Raw genomic sequence first — 17,597 nt, 5'->3', positions numbered from 1 at the left:
ACAGTGTTAGGAAGACCCTGTCCTTGCTATAAGCTACTTTTCTGATCTTATCCCACAATCCTTTGCCTCAGAAGCCCTTCCTGGTAGGATCCTCAGGTCAGCCATTGATGTTGTTCTCTCTTCACTGCCAGGAGCAGTTCTGGAACAGGCCTCTCCAGCCCCCCTCTGGCCACCCAAACGGTTGTGCCTCTACAGCATTGCAAGATCCCCGAGCTGCCAGTCCAGGCCAGCATTCTGTTTGAGTTGCAGCTCTTTTTCTGCCAGCTCATAGCACTGTTCGTCCACTACATCAACATCTACAAGACAGTGTGGTGGTATCCACCTTCCCACCCACCCTCCCACACCTCCCTGGTAGGTACTCAACAAGGGTGTGTGTGTGTGCGCGTTTCTTTTGGTTTCAGTTTAGCATAGCCTACTAAGCACCACAGTGCGCTTGCCTCCATGCCGAACATGGAAGGTGCTGAAGGAACAGGAAACTGATGATTCACTGAACACTCCTAGTGTGTTTAGTAGCACATTGGGCACTGTAAGTGTATCGGAGATGAATCTGACGAAGATTTTACCGAAAGGAGCTCAGAGTCTTTTTTTTTTTTTCTGAGATAGAGTTTCGCTGTTGTTGCCCAGACCTGAGTGGAATAGCGCAATCTCAGCTCACTGCAGCCTCCACCTCCCAGTTTCAAGTGATTCTGCTGCCTCAGTCTCCTGAGTAGCTGGGATTACAGGCATGCGCCACCATGTCTGGCTAATTTTGTATTTTTGGTAGAGACAGGGTTTCACCATGTTGGTCAGGCTAGTCTCGAACTCCTGACCTCAAATGATCCACCCACCTCAGCCTACCAAAGTGCTGTGATTACAAGCATGAGCCACCGCGCCCGGCCAGGAGCTGAGTCTTAATCCGGTAGTGGAGATGAACCATGGGCGTACATGAGTGCTTCAAGGGGAGGAAAGACTTCAGTGCAGAAACAGTATAGGGACAGGGGCATGTGTGAGCAGAGCAAGAGGGCTCACATACCACACTCTCATCCCCAGGGACTGTCCCACTTCCCTTCTTGGGGTCCTGTTCTACTCCTCTAGGTAATTTCCTGGCCTGACTCAGCCGGAGGCCGATGAAGGTCAGATAATGGGGACAGTCTCTGTGGAAAGAAATAGGCAGGGGGAGGTGGGTATGAAAAAAGCCTGCATATGGGCAAGGGGCCCACATGACCCCCAGGCCTCTGCCCCCTGACAGAACTTCCACCTGATCGACTTCAACTTGCTGATGGTGACCACCATTGTTCTGGGCCGCCGCTTCATTGGGTCCATCGTGAAGGAGGTGATTGGGTCCTAGAGGCTGGCCAGGGACTTTGGGATTCCCCGTTTCCCCTGGGGATGCCAAGGAAACATGCCCAGCCCTTCAGCCTTAGGGTATTTCCTTGGGGCTCCCTTTGGACTTGGTTGAAGAACATTAGTTACATCCCATCTTGGAGTTTACTGGGTATCAAAGAGAAGGATTTACCTTGCCAGGTTCTGCCCAGCCTGCTGTGCCACCTCTCCCTGGGTGGGATCACAGGTCATGCTGGGTGGGATTTGGGCACAGCCCCTTCGGCCTCCATCCAAGGCCCCATCCCGTCCTATCTTGCCCTGACCCAGGCTTCTCAGAGGGGGAAGGTCTCCCTCTTTCGCTCCATCCTGCTGTTCCTCACCCGCTTCACCGTTCTCACGGCAACAGGCTGGAGTCTGTGCCGATCCCTCATCCACCTCTTCAGGACCTACTCCTTCCTGAACCTCCTGTTCCTCTGCTATCCGTGAGTACCCCTCACTGCCCAGCACCTGGCCCCTGACCTGTGCCCTGACCATGGCTGGCTTACCAGGCCTCCATATCTGGAAGATCGGAGGCAGGTAGCAACATCCCGTCACATTGTCTGGTGACACCCACTGAGGTCAGGATAATTAGCCTTTTTTTGCAGAAGAAACTGAGGTGGCATAATTTACCCAGCTCTCACTATGGGGGAGGTCAGAATGGGACTCAGATCTGCATATATATCCCAAAGGAACATTCCCAAGAGGGAGTGCATGGGCTTTGCCTCCCTCACTCTTCCTTTCACCTCTCTCTGGTTCTTTCCCTTTGTCTTTGTCTCTCTTTGTGTATCTCAGTGCTTGTGTAATCTCTTGGTATCTCCCCGAGTCTGTGTGCCAGCAAACAGCTGCGTGGTTGCATGTCTCTGGGTGTCTATGCATGAAGCATGTGTATTTGCCTGCATATGCATGTGTATATGTCTTTGTGCCTGTTTTTACTCTGTTTCTCCATCTCACCAGACCCTAGATTGTTGAGGATGGACAGACTGTGTCGGGGATGTGCCCAGGACTGCCCCTTTGTGGCTTTGCATCGGGGAGAACTTTGGTGAGGTGTTGGATCTGGCTGCTTCTGGGGCAGGCTCCTGGCTGCCTGAGCATTAACAGTCATTTCCCAACTGCCAGGTTTTCTGGTTCACAGAATTCCTCAAGCTGGGTCAATCCTGGTCTCTGGGAAGCTTCGGAGCTGGCACCTCCCCCTTTCTACCCTGCATGTCCAAAAAGGCACTGGCACAGAAGCCCCATCACACTTGCTTCAGTTATATCTACTTTTTAATTACAAGAGTGACATGTGGCCAGGCGCAGTAGCACACATCCGTAATCCCAGCACTTTGGGAGGCCAAGGCGGGGAGATTGTTTGAATCCAGGGGTTTGAGACCAGCCTGGGCAACATGGTGAAACCCTGTCTACTAAAAACATAAAAAATTAGCCAGGTGTGGTGAGGCATGCCTATAGTCCCAGCTACTCAGGAAGCTGAGGTGGGAGAATCACCTGAGCTCAGGAGGTCGAGGCTGCAGTGAGCCAAAATTGTGCCACTGTACTCTAGCCTAAGCAACTGGAGTGAGGTCCTGTATCAAAAAAAGAGTGACACGTGTGTCTTAGAAAAACAGTAAACTTTACAGAAGCTTTTAACATGGAAAAAGAAAGTCCCACATAGTCTTATTCCCCCAGAAGTCCATTACTGGCAGCATATTTTCCCAAAATATTTTCTGTGCAAGTACACACACATGCAGTTTTTTTGTTTGTTTTTGAGATAGAGTCTTATGTCATCTGGGCTGGAGTGCAGTGGCACAATCTTGGCTCACTGCAACCTCTGCCTACTGGGTTCAAGCAATTTTCCTGCCTCAGCCTCCCAAGTAACTGGGATTACAGGTGCCCACCACCATGCCTGGCTACTTTTTGTATTTTTAGTAGAGATGGGGTTTCACCATGTTGGCCAGCTGGTCTCAAACTCCTGGCCTCAAGTGATCTGCCCACCTCGTCCTCCCAAAGTGCTGGGATTACAGGTGTGAGCCACAGTGCCTGGCCACATGCAGTTTTTTAAAAAACAAAAATGGTATTATGCTATGCATGATGTACAGTTTACCACACTTTTTACTTAATCATACAATGGATATTTTTCTATGCCAATACATATGGGTCTGTCTCATTTTATTTTATTTTAGAGATGAGGGTCTTGCTGTATTGCCCAGGCTGGAGTGCAGTGGCTATTCACAGGTCTGTTCCCACTACTGATCAACACAGGAGTTTTGACCTGTTCTGCTTCTAACCTGGGCCAGTGCATCCCCTTCTTAGGCAATTATGTGATCCCCCACTCCCAGGAAGTCACCATATGGATGCTGAACTTTTATGTGGGCACCTCATTGGCATAGCTCATTATAGCCTAGAACTCCCCAGCTCAAGTGATCCTCCCACCTCAGCCTCCTGAGTTGCTGGGACTATGAGCATGCGCCACCATGCCCAGCTGCCTCATTTTTTTAATGGCCTCATAGTATTCTATGTTATAGAATTTTTCACAATTTATTTGTCTTCTACTGGCAAACTTTTTTTTTTTTTTGAGACGGAGTCTTGCTCTGTTGCCCAGGCTGGAGCGCAGTGGCACAATCTCGGCTAACTGCAACCTCCAACTCCTGGGTTCAAGCAATTCTCCTGCCTCAGCCTCCCAAGTAGCTGGGATTACAGGCATGCTCTACCACGCCCAGCCAATTTTGTATTTGTAGTATTTTTGTATATTTAGGTTTCTCCATGTTGGTCAGGCTGGTCTTGAACGCCCAACCTCAGGTGATCTGCCCACCTCGGCCTCCCAAAATGTTGGGATTACAGGCGTGAGCCACCACGCCTGGCAATTTTTTGTATTTGTAGTAGAGATGGGGTTTCACTGTGCTAGCCAGGATGGTCTCGATCTCCTGACCTCGTGATCTGCCCACCTTGGTCTCCCAAAGTGCTGAGATTACAGGCGTGAGCCACTGTGCCCGGCCTATTGGCAAACTTTTAAGTTGTTTCTAGCTTTTCCTTATTCATAACAATGAGGCATATCTCTTTGCATATGTGTCCTATATTTCTGCACAGTAGATTCCCAGAAGAATTAACTACACCAAAAGATGTGTTCATTTACATTTTTCATAGATATTAACAAATTGCCCTTCGAAAGGATTGTACTGATTAGAACTTAAGAGTTGCCGGCTGGGCGTGGTGGCTCATGCCTGGAATCCTGGCACTTTGGGAGGCCGGGGCGGGTGGATCCCAAGGTCATGAGATCGAGACCATCCTGGCTAACACGGTGAAACCCCGTTTCTACTAAAAAATACAAAAAATTAGCCAGGCGTGGTGGCGGGCGCCTGTAGTCCCAACTACTTAGGAGGCTGAGGCAGGAGAATGGTGTGAACCTGGGAGGCAGAGCTTGCAGTAAGCCCAGATCGCACCACTGCACTCCAGCCTGGGCAACAGAATGAGACTCTGTCTCAAAAAAAAAAAAAAAAAAAAGTTGCCTTAATTTGACAGTTTATGGTTACTACCTGGTGAATCTTTTCTTCCTGGATGCAGATAACACCCAATGTCCATATTATGCTTTATTTTTCATTATTTAATTTAAAAATGTTTATTGACCAAATATAAACTTATTGTAAAAAATTGAATCCAATAGTGCTAAAAAGCTTATAATGAAAACCATTGCTGGGCACAGTAGCTCATGCCTGTGATCTCAGTGACTTGGGAGGCTGAGGGGAGAACATCACTTTAGCTGGTGAGTTTGAGGCCAAAGAGAGCCATGATCATACCAGTGCACTTCAGCCTGGACAACAGAGTGAGACCCTATCTCTAAAAATAAATAAATAAATAAATAGGAAAACATTAGTCTCCAACCCCACCCTCCAGATTTTTAGTCCCACTCTTCAATAGCAGTCTCTTACTTTCTGGGTTTTATTTATTTGTTTGTTTAGAGACAGAGTCTGTAAACCTATTATCCAATTCTAAAGTGCCACTGCACTCCAGCCTGAGTGACAAGACCCTGAGACAGGGTCTGGCTCTGTTGCCCAGGCTGGAGTGCAGTGGTGCAATCTCGGCTCACTGCACCCTCTGCCTCCCAGGCTCAAGCCATCCATCCTCCCACCTCAGCCTTCTGAGTAGTTGGGACTACAGGCATGAGCCACTGTGCCTAGCCTGCTTATTCTTTTTAAAAATTTATTGATTGGCCAGGCGCAGTGGCTCACGTTTGTAATCCCAGCACTTTGGAAGGCCAAGGTGAATGAATCACTTGAGGTCATCACTTGAGGTCAGCAGTTCAAGACCAGCCTGGCCATCATGGTGAAACACTGTCTCTACTAAAAATACAGAAATTAGCCGGGCGTGGTGGCCCACGCCTATAGTCCCAGCTACTCAGGAGGCTGAGGCAGGAGAATTGCTTGAAACTGGGAGGTGGAGGTTGCAGCGAGCTGAGTTTGCACCACTGTACTCCAGCCTGGGCAACAGAGTGAGACTCCGTCTCAAAAAAAAAAAAAAATTACTGATTTATTTTAGAATTGAATAATAGGTTTACACAGTTAAAATTCAGAAGGTTTAAACGAGTATACCATGAAAAAGTCTCCCCTTGACTGCTGCCTCCCAGCCACCCAGTTTCCTTTCCAAGAGGTAATCATCAATGTGTTTGGTTTCTTGTATATCCTGGAAACAAATGTTCTATGCATATACAAACATACCGCATACACACGTGCAAGTATATTGATTTCCTGCAATGACAGATGATTTAGCTCACCGTCCCATCCTTACTGTTCCCAGTCATTGATAACTTTTAATATTTTTAATTTTCTATTGGTTATTTTTGTCAATAGTGTAAGTATCCCTATACTTTTTTTTCTCCATCAGCAATAGTATCTTGAATCGTTTTTATGTAAGACAAGAATATTAGGTACCCAACCACTTTTCCTCCCCTCTTCCTCTTTTCACTTCCTGGCAGCTGTATTTTTACTTTTATATTGTCAAGCTTGACATTCACGTTCTCCTGTGTAACCACATTTAAGCCTTCCGTTCTTTGTCTAAGTCTGATTCTGAAAATTAAAAACCAGTATGTGGCTTTGATAAAATTATGTGTATGCAGATATCATTCACTCCAGGGCCCAGTAGTATGCAAGCATGATATTTCTTCTCTATAGTTACAGAGTTACAGTCTTGGACCTCTTTATTTATTTATTTTATTTTATTTTTTTTGAGATGGAGTCTTACTCTGTCACCTAGGCTGGAGTGCAGTGACGCAATCTCAGCTCACTGCAACTTCCGCCTCCCAGGTTCAAGCGATTCTCCTGCCTCAGCCTCCCAAGTAGCTGGGATTACAGGTGTGCACCACCATGCCAATCTAATTTTTTGTATTTTTAGTAGAGACGGGGTTTCACCATGTTTACCAGGCTGGTCTTGAACTCCCAACCTCAAGTGATCTGCCCACCTTGGCCTCCCAAAGTGCTGGGATTATAGGCGTGAACCACTAAGCCCAGCCAGGAACTTTTTTTTTGTTTTTTGTTTTTTGTTTTTTTTGAGACGGAGTTTTGCTCTTGTGGTACAGGCTGGAGTGCAATGGCGCCATCTCTGCTCACTGCAGCCTCCGCCTCCCTAATTCAAGCGATTCTCCTCCCTCAGCCTCCCGAGTAGCTGGGATTACAGGCATGCACCACCATACCTGGCTAATTTTGTATTTTTAGTAGAAATGGGGTTTCTCCATGTTGGTCAGGCTGGTCTCGAACTCCCAACCTCAGGTGATCCACCCACCTCGGCCTCCCAAAGTGCTGGGATTACAGGCGTGAGCCACCACGCCTGGCCGGCAGGAACATGTTTTTAAAGGACTTCTTTTTTTTTTTTTTTTTTTTTTTTTTTTTTTTTTTTTGAGACAGAGTTTCGCTATTGTTGCCCAGGCTGGAGTAGCCCAGTCTCGGCTCACTGCAACCTCTGCTTCCCAGTTTCAAGTGATTCTCCTGCCTCAGCCTCCCGAGTACCTGGGACTACATGCAACTGCCACCATGCCCAGCTAATTTTTTGTATTTTTAGTAGAGATGGGGCTTCACCGTGTTAGTCAGGATGGTCTCAATCTCCTGACCTCGTGATCCATCTGCCTCAGCCTCCCAAAGTGCTGGGATTACAGGTGTGAGCCACCGCGCCCAGCCTTAAAGGACTTCTTTAAAGGGCTTGTACTCCCAACTACTCAGGAGACTGAGGTATAAGAATCACTTGAACCCAGGAGGCAGTGGTGCAATCTCAGTTTATTGCAACCTCTGCCTCCCCGGCTTAAGCCATCCTCCCACCTCAGCCTCCCAAGTAGCTGGGACTACAGGTGCAGGCTACCATGCCCAGCTAATGCCAGAGGTTACAGTGAGCTGAGATTGTTCCACTGCACTCCAGCCTGGGCAATAGAGCAAGACCCTGTTTCAGACCCCCCTACATACAAATGTTCCTAGTGTCAAGGTGAAATGGTTTTTCTTACACTCCATCAATTACTTAAAATCATAGCACATTTTAGTTTGCTTCATATTTACATTATAACTTATATGGCTTTTTATTTTTCTTGGACTTTCTAATTGCCTTTCTTTTTTCTTATTGACAAAAGAATGTTGAGCCTTCATCATATCCTCAAGTTTATCCAGCCTCTCAGTCATACTGCCTGTTGCCTGGAGTCCATTTCCTTCTCCCTATTTCTGCCACAAAGGCATCCCTCCTCGAGCCCTTCCTCCTCCTGCTGCAGTCTGGAGTGTTTGCTCTTTAGGTCTGCTGTACAGCTCTCAGCCTGGGACTTCCCTTCACTGCCCTCTTGGGTTGGACCCCCTGCTTCCTGAATCCCATGTCTTCCTCTTTCTTGGTTTTCTTATTTTGCTGGAATAAATTATCAGGTAATTTCCTTAGCAATGGGTACATTGGAGGTGTATATGTTCTGAGTCCTTGCATGTCTAAAAGTCTTTATTCTGCCCTCATACTTGATTGATGGTGTGGCTGAATGTAGATTTCTTTTTTTTCTTTTCTTATTTTTGAAACAGTCTGTCGCCCAGGCTGGAGTGCAATGGCACGATCTCAGCTCACTGCAACCTCCGCCTCCTGGGGGGTTCAAGCGATTCTCCTGCCTCAGCCTCTTGAATAACTGGGATTACAGGCATGCCACCATGCCCGGCTAATTTTTGTATTTTTAGTAGAGACGGGGTTTTACCATGTTGGTCAGGCTGGTCTCAGACTCCTGACCTTGTGACCTGTCCACTGTGGCCTCCCGAAGTGCTGGGATTACAGGTGTGAGCCATCGTGCCCAGTCTCTATGTAGATTTCTAAGTTCAAATTCACATTCTCAGAACTTTTGCAGTTATTATTCCATTGTCTCTAGTATCCAGTGTTGCTAGTGAGAAGTCTGATGCCAGTTTGAGTTTGATTCCAATTCTTTTGTAGATGACTTGTATTTTCCTTTCTGAAAGCATTGAGGAATATTCTGTTTATCTTTTGATTACTTGAAATTTCTTTTTTTTTTTTTTTTTTTTTTTTTTTTGAGACGGAGTCTCGCTCTGTCACCCAGGCTGGAGTGCAGTGGCCTGATCTCAGCTCACTGCAAGCTCCGCCTCCCGGGTTTATGCCATTCTCCTGCCTCAGCCTCCCGAGTAGCTGGGACTACAGGCGCCCGCCACCACGCCCGGCTAGTTTTTTGTTTTTTTAGTAGAGACGGGGTTTCACCGTGTTAGCCAGGATAGTCTCGATTTCCTGACCTCGTGATCCGCCCGTCTCGGCCTCCCAAAGTGCTGGGATTACAGGCTTGAGCCACCGCGCCCGGCCTGATTACTTGAAATTTCAAAGGATGTGTCTGTTGTGGGACTTTTGTCATTCATTCTATCAGGACTCTAAGGACTTTTTTAACCTGGAGATTTGAGTACTTCTTTAGCTTGGGGAAATTTTCCTCTGTTATTTCCTTGATAATAACTTCCTCTCAATTTTTTCTATTCTTTCTGGATTTCTGTTCATCAGATGGTAGACCTCATAGATTGGTCATCTTTTTCTTCTGTATTTCTCTAATAATCTCTCTTTCTCTGTATGTGCATGGCCTTCAGAGAGATTTCCTCAACTTTGTCTTCTAGCTTTTTTAGAGATTTTTTCAGCAATCGTATTTTTCGTCTCTAAGGCCTCTACATTTGCTGATTGTTCTTTTCTCATAGCATACTATTCTTGTTTTAAAAATCTCTTACTTTCCTCAATTTTGTCTTTTCACTAGGATCAATTTTTCTGTTTCATGCTGCTTGTTTTCCAAGTATAGTTGACTTCTTTGCTTGTCTCTTTATATGTAAAAATGAGGGACTGAGTAGCAGGAGTGCATTTTCTTTCTGTCATTTAAAGGGATGGGAGCTTTGACTGGAGGCTCTAAGTACATGGGCAGGGCACACTGACTGGCAGGCTTTGCTTTGAGGATGAGTGAGTGAAATGCCAGTTGTTAGGCTTTGAGCCTCCGTAGGCCAGAAAGGGAGTGATGGGGGTTTTACTCTAAGATATCCCCATTAGAGACCTCAATTCTCAGTTTACTCAATTTCTTTAGAAAAGATTCCTTCAAGCCGGGCGCGGTGGCTCACGCCTGTAATCCCAGCACTTTGGGAGGCCGAGGCGGGCGGATCACAAGGTCAGGAGATCGAGACCACGGTGAAACCCCGTCTCTACTAAGAATACAAAAAATGAGCCGGGTGCAGTGGCGGGCGCCTGTAGTCCCAGCTACTCGGGAGGCTGGGGCAGGAGAATGGCGTGAACCCAGGAGGCGGAGCTTGCAGTGAGCCAGGATCGTGCCACTGCACTCCAGCTTGGGCGACAGAGCAAGACTCCGTCTCAAAAAAAAAAAAAAAAAAAGATTCCTTCAGGGTGTGTTGTATGAGGTGAGTAGGGGAATAAAGGGACTGACTCTTATAAGTAAACATGGGTCATTGTTTAATCCTATTTATTCAGCCCTGCTCCTCACTTCATCTTCTATCATATGTGCCCACTTCAAGCCAGAGTCTCTCTTGGGTCACTCTGGGTAGATAAGCTCCCACCTCCAGTCCAGTTCACTCATGGCATATTCTAGACCTGTGCCACCCAGTTGATAGCTCCTAGCCCCCTGTGGTTATTGAATACGTGAAATAGGCTAGAATGAGTTGCGGTGTGCTCTAAGTGTGAAATACACACTGATTCTGAACACTCAGTACACACACACACACAAGAAAGTAGGCTGGGCATGGTGGCCCATGCCTGTAATCCCAGCACTTTGAGAGACTGAGGCAGGCGGATTGCTTGAGCTCAGGAGTTTGATACCAGCCTGGGCAACTTGACAAAATGCCATCTCTACCAAAAATACAAAAATTAGCTGGGCATGGTAGCCTGCACCTGTAGTCCCAGCTACTTGGGAGGCTGGGGTGGGAGGATGGCTTGAGCCTGGGAGGTGGAGGTCACAATGAACTGAGATTGCACCACTGCACTCTAGCCTGGGAAACAGAGCCAGACCCTGTCTCAAAAAGAAAGAAAGAAAGAAAGAAACTAAGACTGGGCACAGTAGCTCACACCTGTAATCCCAACACTTTGGGAGGCCAAGGCAGGGTAGATTGCTTGGGCCCAGGAGCTTGAGACCACCCTGGGCAACATGGAAGAACCCTGTCTCTACAAAAAATATAAAAATTAGTTGGGCATGGTGGCACACACCTGAAGTACCAGCTACTTGAGAGGTCAGAGGATTGAGACCCCATCTCAAAAAAAAAAAAAGGCCAGGTGTGGTGGCTCACGCCTGTAATGCCAGGACTTTGGGAGGCCAAAGCAGGCGGACCACCTGAGGTCAGGAGTTCGAGACCAGCCTGACCAACATGGAAAAACCCCATCTCTACTAAAAACACAAAATTAGCTGGCATGGTGGTGCATGCTTGTAATCCCAGCTACTCGGGAGGCTGAGGCAGGAGAATCGCTTGAACCCGGGAGGGGAAGCCTGCAGTGAGCTGAGATCATGCCACTGCACTCCAGCCTGGGCAACAAGAGTGAAACTCTGTCTCAAAAAAATACATAATAATAATAATTTCATCTCTTTTATTGTTATTTTTGGGGGTGGGGATGAAGTCTGTTACCCAGGCTGGAGTGCAGTGGTGCGATCTCCGCTCACTACAAGCTCCGCCTCCCGGGTTCACGCTGTTCTCCTGCCTCAGCCTCCAGAGTAGCTAGAACTACAGGCGCCCGCCACTACGGTCCGGCTATTTTTTTAATTTTTAGTAGAGACGGGGTTTCACCGTGTTAGCCAGGATCATCTCGATCTCCTGACCTCATGATCCGCTCGCATCGACCTCCCAAAGTGCTGGGATTACAGGCAAAAGCCACTGGGCCCGGCCCATCTCTTTTTTAATGTGGCTAAATTCTGTGACTCTGGTGGCGGGCACCTGTAGTCCCAGCTACTCAGGAGGCTGAGGCAGGAGAATGGCATGAACCCAGGAGGTGGAGCTTGCAGTGAGCTGAGATCACGCCACTGCACTCCAGCCTGGGCAACAGAGCCAGACTCCATCTCAAAAAAAAAAAAAGAAAAAATTATGTGACTCATCTTTCTGTTGGAAAGCAATGCTCTGTTAGCATGTCTCCATCTGCTTTCTAAGTTTGTCAGAATAATTTGTGCACTGATGACCTTCACTCCCATTTTATTTTTTTGCTGATAACACATTTATTTTCTACTTCGATAGACTCTCATGTAGGGTGGAGGAGATGGGAGGGAATCTGCTATCGTGCATATGAAGCTGCTTCTAACTTCTAACCTGTCAGAGCAGTCTGAGTCTGTCACCAAATAATTTATCATAGGATCTATCTGCAGTCGTTCTTAGAGACAAAGCCAGTGAGATTCTTTTTTTTTTTTTTTTTTTTTTTTTTTTGAGACGGAGTCTCGCTCTGTCACCCAGGCTGGAGTGTAGTGGCCAGATCTCAGCTCACTGCAAGCTCCGCCTCCCGGGTTTACGCCATTCTCCTGCCTCAGCCTCCGGAGTAGCTGGGACTACAGGCCGCCCGGCTAGTTTTTTGTATTTTTTAGTAGAGACGGGGTTTCACCGTGTTAGCCAGGATGGTCTCGATCTCCTGACCTCATGATCCACCCGTCTCGGCCTCCCAAAGTGCTGGGATTACAGGCTTAAGCCACCGCGCCCGGCCGTGAGATTCTTTAAGTTTAGGTGGAGACCCTTGTATGTTCACAAAGGTGCCCCCACCCCCTCATTACCACAAGATATCCTGAAGAGTATTTCGGGAATCCCATTTTAGTCTTTTTTCCTGTCCCCATAGAATCACTGGCCTCTTCCTTTTCTAGTCATAATTCTATTAATCATCTATTCTGGGCTGGAAACTATGCTAGGGGTTGTTGTAGGACTAAAAGACAGTATTTATGAGAACACTAGTGTGATACCTTGCTGAGAGTGGGATCAATACAAGCTATGTAATTTAGGGCAAGTTTTAAGGAAACTGAGGCTCATAGAGGTTAAATAACTGGCCGTAAATCACAGAGCTAGTCAAGTGGCAGAGCTGGAATTTTTTTTTTTTTTTTTTAAGGTAGGGTCTCATTCTGTCACCCAGGCTGGAGTGCAGTGGTATGATCTCAGCTCATTGCAGCCTTAAACCCTGCTAGGATCAGGTGATCTTCCCACCTCCACCTCCCAAATAGCTGGGACTATAGGCATACAGTCCAGCTACTTTTTGTATTTTTTGTAGAGACAAGGGTTTCACCATCTTTCCCAGGCTGGTCTTGATCTCCTGGCTCAAGCAGTTTCTCTACCTCTGCCTCCCAAAGTGCTGGGATTACAGGTTTGAACTACCATACCCAGCCCAGAGCTGGGATTTTGATGCAGGCCTATTTGACTCTAAAGGTTATGCTCTTGACCATAGTTCTGGTTTTATATTCTGGACTGTACAGTAGAATTGACCACAATTCTCTAAGTTATTTTATTTAGCCTTACCACAGAAAAAATGGTAGCATCCCTATTTTATAGATTGGAAAACAGAAACCCAGGGAGGCTAAATGACTTGCCAGGGACACTCAGATATTTCTTCTTGGGACCCCCAGAAAAAAGTAAAAGGAAATTTTTCTTTTCTTTTAGACGGGGTCTCACTCTTGTCCAGGCTGGAGTGCAGTGGTGTGATCTTGGCTTACTGCAACCTCTGCCTCCTGAAATGTAACATTGTCAGCCAAGAGCGGTGGCTCACGTCTGTAATCCCAGCACTTTGGGAGGCCAAGGCGGGTGGAGGTCAGGAGTTCAAGACCAGTATGGCCAATATGGTGAAACCCCATCTCTACAAAAATACAGAAATTAGCTGGGCATGATGGCGGGTGGCTGTAATCCCAGCTGCTCAGGAGACTGAGGTGGGAGAATCGCTTGAACCCAGGAGGCGGAGGTTGCAGTGCGCCAAGATCACACCACTGCACCACTCCAGCCTGGGCAACAGAGTGAGACTCCGTCTCAAAAAAAAAAAAAAAAAACAAGACACGTAGCATTGTGATCAGCCCTAACTCGTTGGGGCAGCCCAGGAACTCTTGTGGGGATGTGTAAGTCTGAGGACCTGGGGAAATTGAGAGGTCGCAAGCTGAAAAAGAGAATGTTTATAAAAGGCCCTACTATGATGGGCATGGCACTTACCCACTTTTTGAATTACTCTTCTAGACTATGGGCCCATCTAGTTTTCTCCTCATACAATAGCAGCCACGCACAAAAACTCCTTGACTAATTAGCTTGAGCCCTGGTCTCAGGGTGCTGCTCAGGGGGAAGGATTTGTTCTGTTTAAGGGCCCATTTCAGTGCCTGGTAAGTAATAGACACATAAATATTTGTTCCTGAACTGTGCTTCTCTGCAAACTAAATAACAACTCATTACTTATACCTCTCTTGTGTGTGCAGGTTTTTTGTGTGTGGTTTTGTTTTTTTTTTTTTTTTTTGAGACAAAGTTTTTCTCTGCCCCCCAGGCTGGAGTGCAGTGGCACAACCACTGGTCACTGCAGCCTGAACCTCCTAGGCTGAGGTGATACTCCCACCTCAGCCTGAGTAGCTGGGACTACAGGCGTGTACCACCATACACACCTAATTTTTTGTTTTTGTTTTTTGTTTGGTTTTTTTTTTTTGTTTTTTTTGTTTTTTTTGTTTTTTTTGAGACGGAGTCTCGCTGTGTCTCCCAGGCTGGAGTGCAGTGGCGTGATCTCGGCTCACTGCAAGCTCCGCCTCCCGGGTTCACGCCATTCTCCTGCCTCAGCCTCCCAAGTAGCTGAGACTACAGGCGCCCGCCACCACGCCCGGCTAATTTTTTGTATTTTTAGTAGAGACAGGGTTTCACCGTGTTAGCCAGGATGGTCTCCATCTCCTGACCTTGTGATCCGCCCACCTGGGCCTCTCAAAGTGCTGGGATTACAGGCGTGAGCCACCGCGCCCGGCTGTTTTGTTTTTTTTTGTTTTTGAGATGGAGTCTCACTCTGTCGCCCAGGCTGGAGTGCAGTGGCGTGATCTCGGCTTACTGCAAGCTCCACCTCCCGGGTTCATGCCATTCTTCTGCCTCAGACTCCCAAGTAGCTGGGACCACAGGCACCCGTCACCACACCCGGCTAATTTGTTGTATTTTTTAGTAGAGACGGACAGGGTTTCACTGTGTTAGCCAGGATGGTCTTGATCTCCTGACCTCGTGATCCACCCGTCTCGGCCTCTCACAGTGCTGGGATTACAGGCATGAGCCACTGCACCCGGCCCATACCCTCCTAATTTTTTTTTTTTTTTTTTTTTTGAGACAGAGTCTCGCTCTGTCACCCAGGCTAGAGTACCGTGGTGCGATCTCGGCTCACTGCAACCTCCACCTCCCGGGTTCATGCCATTCTCCTTCCTCAGCCTCCCGAGTAGCTGAGTCTACAGGCGCTCACCACAACGCCCAGCTAATTTTTTGTATTTTTAGTAGAGACAGGGTTTCACCGTGTTAGCCAGGAGGGTCTCAATCTCCTGACCTTGTGATCTGCCTGCCTCGACCTCCCAAAGTTCTGGGATTACAGGTGTGAACCACCATGCCCGGCCACCTGCCTAATTTTTAAATTTGTTTTGTAGAGATGGGGTCTCACTGTGTTGTCCAGGCTGGTCTTGAACTCCTGGGCTCATGTGATCTTCCCACCTCGGCCTCCGAAAGTGCTGGGATTATAGACGTGAGCTACTGTGTTTGTCCTCTTTGTACACTTTTAACTAATCACTCATAATGATTTGTTGAGTATGTGCCTTGATCTTTGGTACCAAACAGTTCTGATTTTGAGCCCCACCCCCACCTGCCCTATCACTTCCTTACTAATTGTGTAAGCTTTGGGAATTTACTTCCCCTTTCCGAGCCACAACTTCCTCAGCTGAAAAGGGGACAAAGTAATAGTACCTAATGCATAGTATTATGAGAAAAGAGTTTGCCTGAAAGCATTCGGTACAGTGCCTGGAACATAGGCTGTGCCCAGCGAATGTGGGCTGTTGCTGTTGTGAGTCATCCCTAGGCTGCGAGTGCAGGGACTTTCTTCTTGCTTCCTACTGTATCCCCAGTGTCAGCATTTCTGCTGTACCCCCAGTGCTTGGCACGTACCAAGTGGTAATACGTGTGCTAAATGACTGGCCCTTGGATGGGAGGGTGGATGGATGGAAGGTCTGGTAAATTCTCCCCTCTAGGCAGCCAGGAGAGCTGAGGCCCATGGAGGAAAGAAGATCCCCTCAGTGGCTGGGAATTCGGATCCTGGCCCGTGGACAGGCCTTCCCTCACCACTGTCTTCCCCAGCAGGTTTGGGATGTACATTCCGTTCCTGCAGCTGAATTGCGACCTCCGCAAGACAAGCCTCTTCAACCACATGGCCTCCATGGGGCCCCGGGAGGCGGTCAGCGGCCTGGCGAAGAGCCGGGACTACCTCCTGACACTGCGGGAGACATGGAAGCAGCACACGAGACAGCTGTATGGCCCAGACGCCATGCCCACCCATGCCTGCTGCCTGTCGCCCAGCCTCATCCGCAGTGAGGTGGAGTTCCTCAAGATGGACTTCAACTGGCGCATGAAGGAAGTGCTCGTCAGCTCCATGCTGAGTGCCTACTATGTGGCCTTTGTGCCTGTCTGGTTCGTGAAGGTGCGTAGCTCAAACCAGGGAGGGAAAGGGCCTAGCTGGGACCTTTCCCTGCTGCCTGCCTATGTGATTTCTCCTGCTGGCCTAACTCTGCTGTTTTTGATGTGATTTCCCATCTGTTCTCCTCTGGAGGACTGGAGCGACTACTGCCTGGAGTGCAGTGGCACAACCATGGGTCACTGAAGCCTCAACCTCCTGGTCTCAAGTGATCCTCCTGTCTCAGCCTCTTGAGTAGCTGGGACTACAGGCATAAGCCACCACGCCCAGCTAATTTTTAAATTTTTTATAGAGATGGAGTCTCACTATGCTGCCCAAGCTGATCTCAGAATTCCTGGTCTTAAGTGGTCCTCCTGCCTCAGCTTCCCAACGTGTTGGGATTACAGGCATGAGCCACTACATCCGGCCTGTGTCCATTTTATTTTACTTTTCTTATTTTTTACTTTATTTTATTTTTTTGAGACAGAGTCTCCTTCTGTCAGTCAGGTGAGTACAGTGGCACGATCTCGGCTAACTGCAACCTCCGCCTCCCGGGTTCAAGCATTTCTCCTGCATCAGCCTCCCAAGTAGCTGGGATTATAGACATGTGCCACCATGCCCAACTAATTTTTGTATTTTTAGTAGAGATGGGGTTTCACCATTTTGGCCAGTCTGGTCTCAAACTCCTGGTCCCAAGTGATCCACCCACCTTGGCCTCCCAAAGTGTTGGGATTACAGGCATGAGCCACCATACCCCAGCCTGTGTCCATTTTAGATTGCAGATAACTAGATTCACTGAAGGGAAGTGACCTGTCCAATGTCACCCAGCCAATGAGGGAGACATGGCATTGTTATTCATAATACTTGATTACAAAGACTAGTGAGTTTGTATTTCAGCAATTGTTGTGACACAGACATGTCACAATGTCTGGCTTTATCATTTAGTAAGGAAGCCAGTGTTCATCCAGATTTGAGTGACCCCAAAAGCCTGTGCTGTCTTTTATTGCTTATATGGTCTCCTGGGAAGGTACCTCCTTAGCTGCAAACTGCAGTGGGCTTGAGAGAACTTAATGTCTTTTTTTTTTTTTTAGACGGAGTCTCGCTCTGTCGCCCAGGCTGGAGTGCAGTGGTGTGATCTTGGCTCACTGCACCCTCCACTTCCCAGGTTCAAGCAATTCTCCTGCCTCAGCCTCCCAAGTAGCTGG

The 17,597-nt window shown here is 47.7% G+C and overlaps 1 protein-coding gene across 6 annotated transcripts in view; it reads left to right on the top strand.

Annotated features, from left to right (window-relative positions):
• TMEM39B (transmembrane protein 39B) overlaps positions 1 to 17,597 on the top strand; it is a 30,155-nt gene that overhangs the window by 2,893 nt on the left and 9,665 nt on the right. For 3 of the 6 annotated variants that reach the window (XM_015133898.3, XM_001101474.5, XM_077964680.1), the window contains 4 exons: positions 132 to 351; positions 1,229 to 1,312; positions 1,630 to 1,784; positions 16,083 to 16,419. In XM_015133898.3, coding sequence (XP_014989384.1) covers positions 132 to 351; positions 1,229 to 1,312; positions 1,630 to 1,784; positions 16,083 to 16,419 — 796 coding nt within the window. The remainder of the gene's footprint in view (positions 1 to 131; positions 352 to 1,228; positions 1,313 to 1,629; positions 1,785 to 16,082; positions 16,420 to 17,597) is intronic. The other 3 variants (XM_077964681.1, XM_077964696.1, XM_077964686.1) reach the window with 2 other exon arrangements.

The sequence above is a fragment of the Macaca mulatta genome, chromosome 1 (assembly GCF_049350105.2).
Source record: "Macaca mulatta isolate MMU2019108-1 chromosome 1, T2T-MMU8v2.0, whole genome shotgun sequence".
NCBI classification, from domain to species: domain Eukaryota; kingdom Metazoa; phylum Chordata; class Mammalia; order Primates; family Cercopithecidae; genus Macaca; species Macaca mulatta.
The sequence above is the reverse complement of the archived record's forward strand: the minus strand, read 5'-3'. Positions and strand labels throughout refer to the sequence as shown.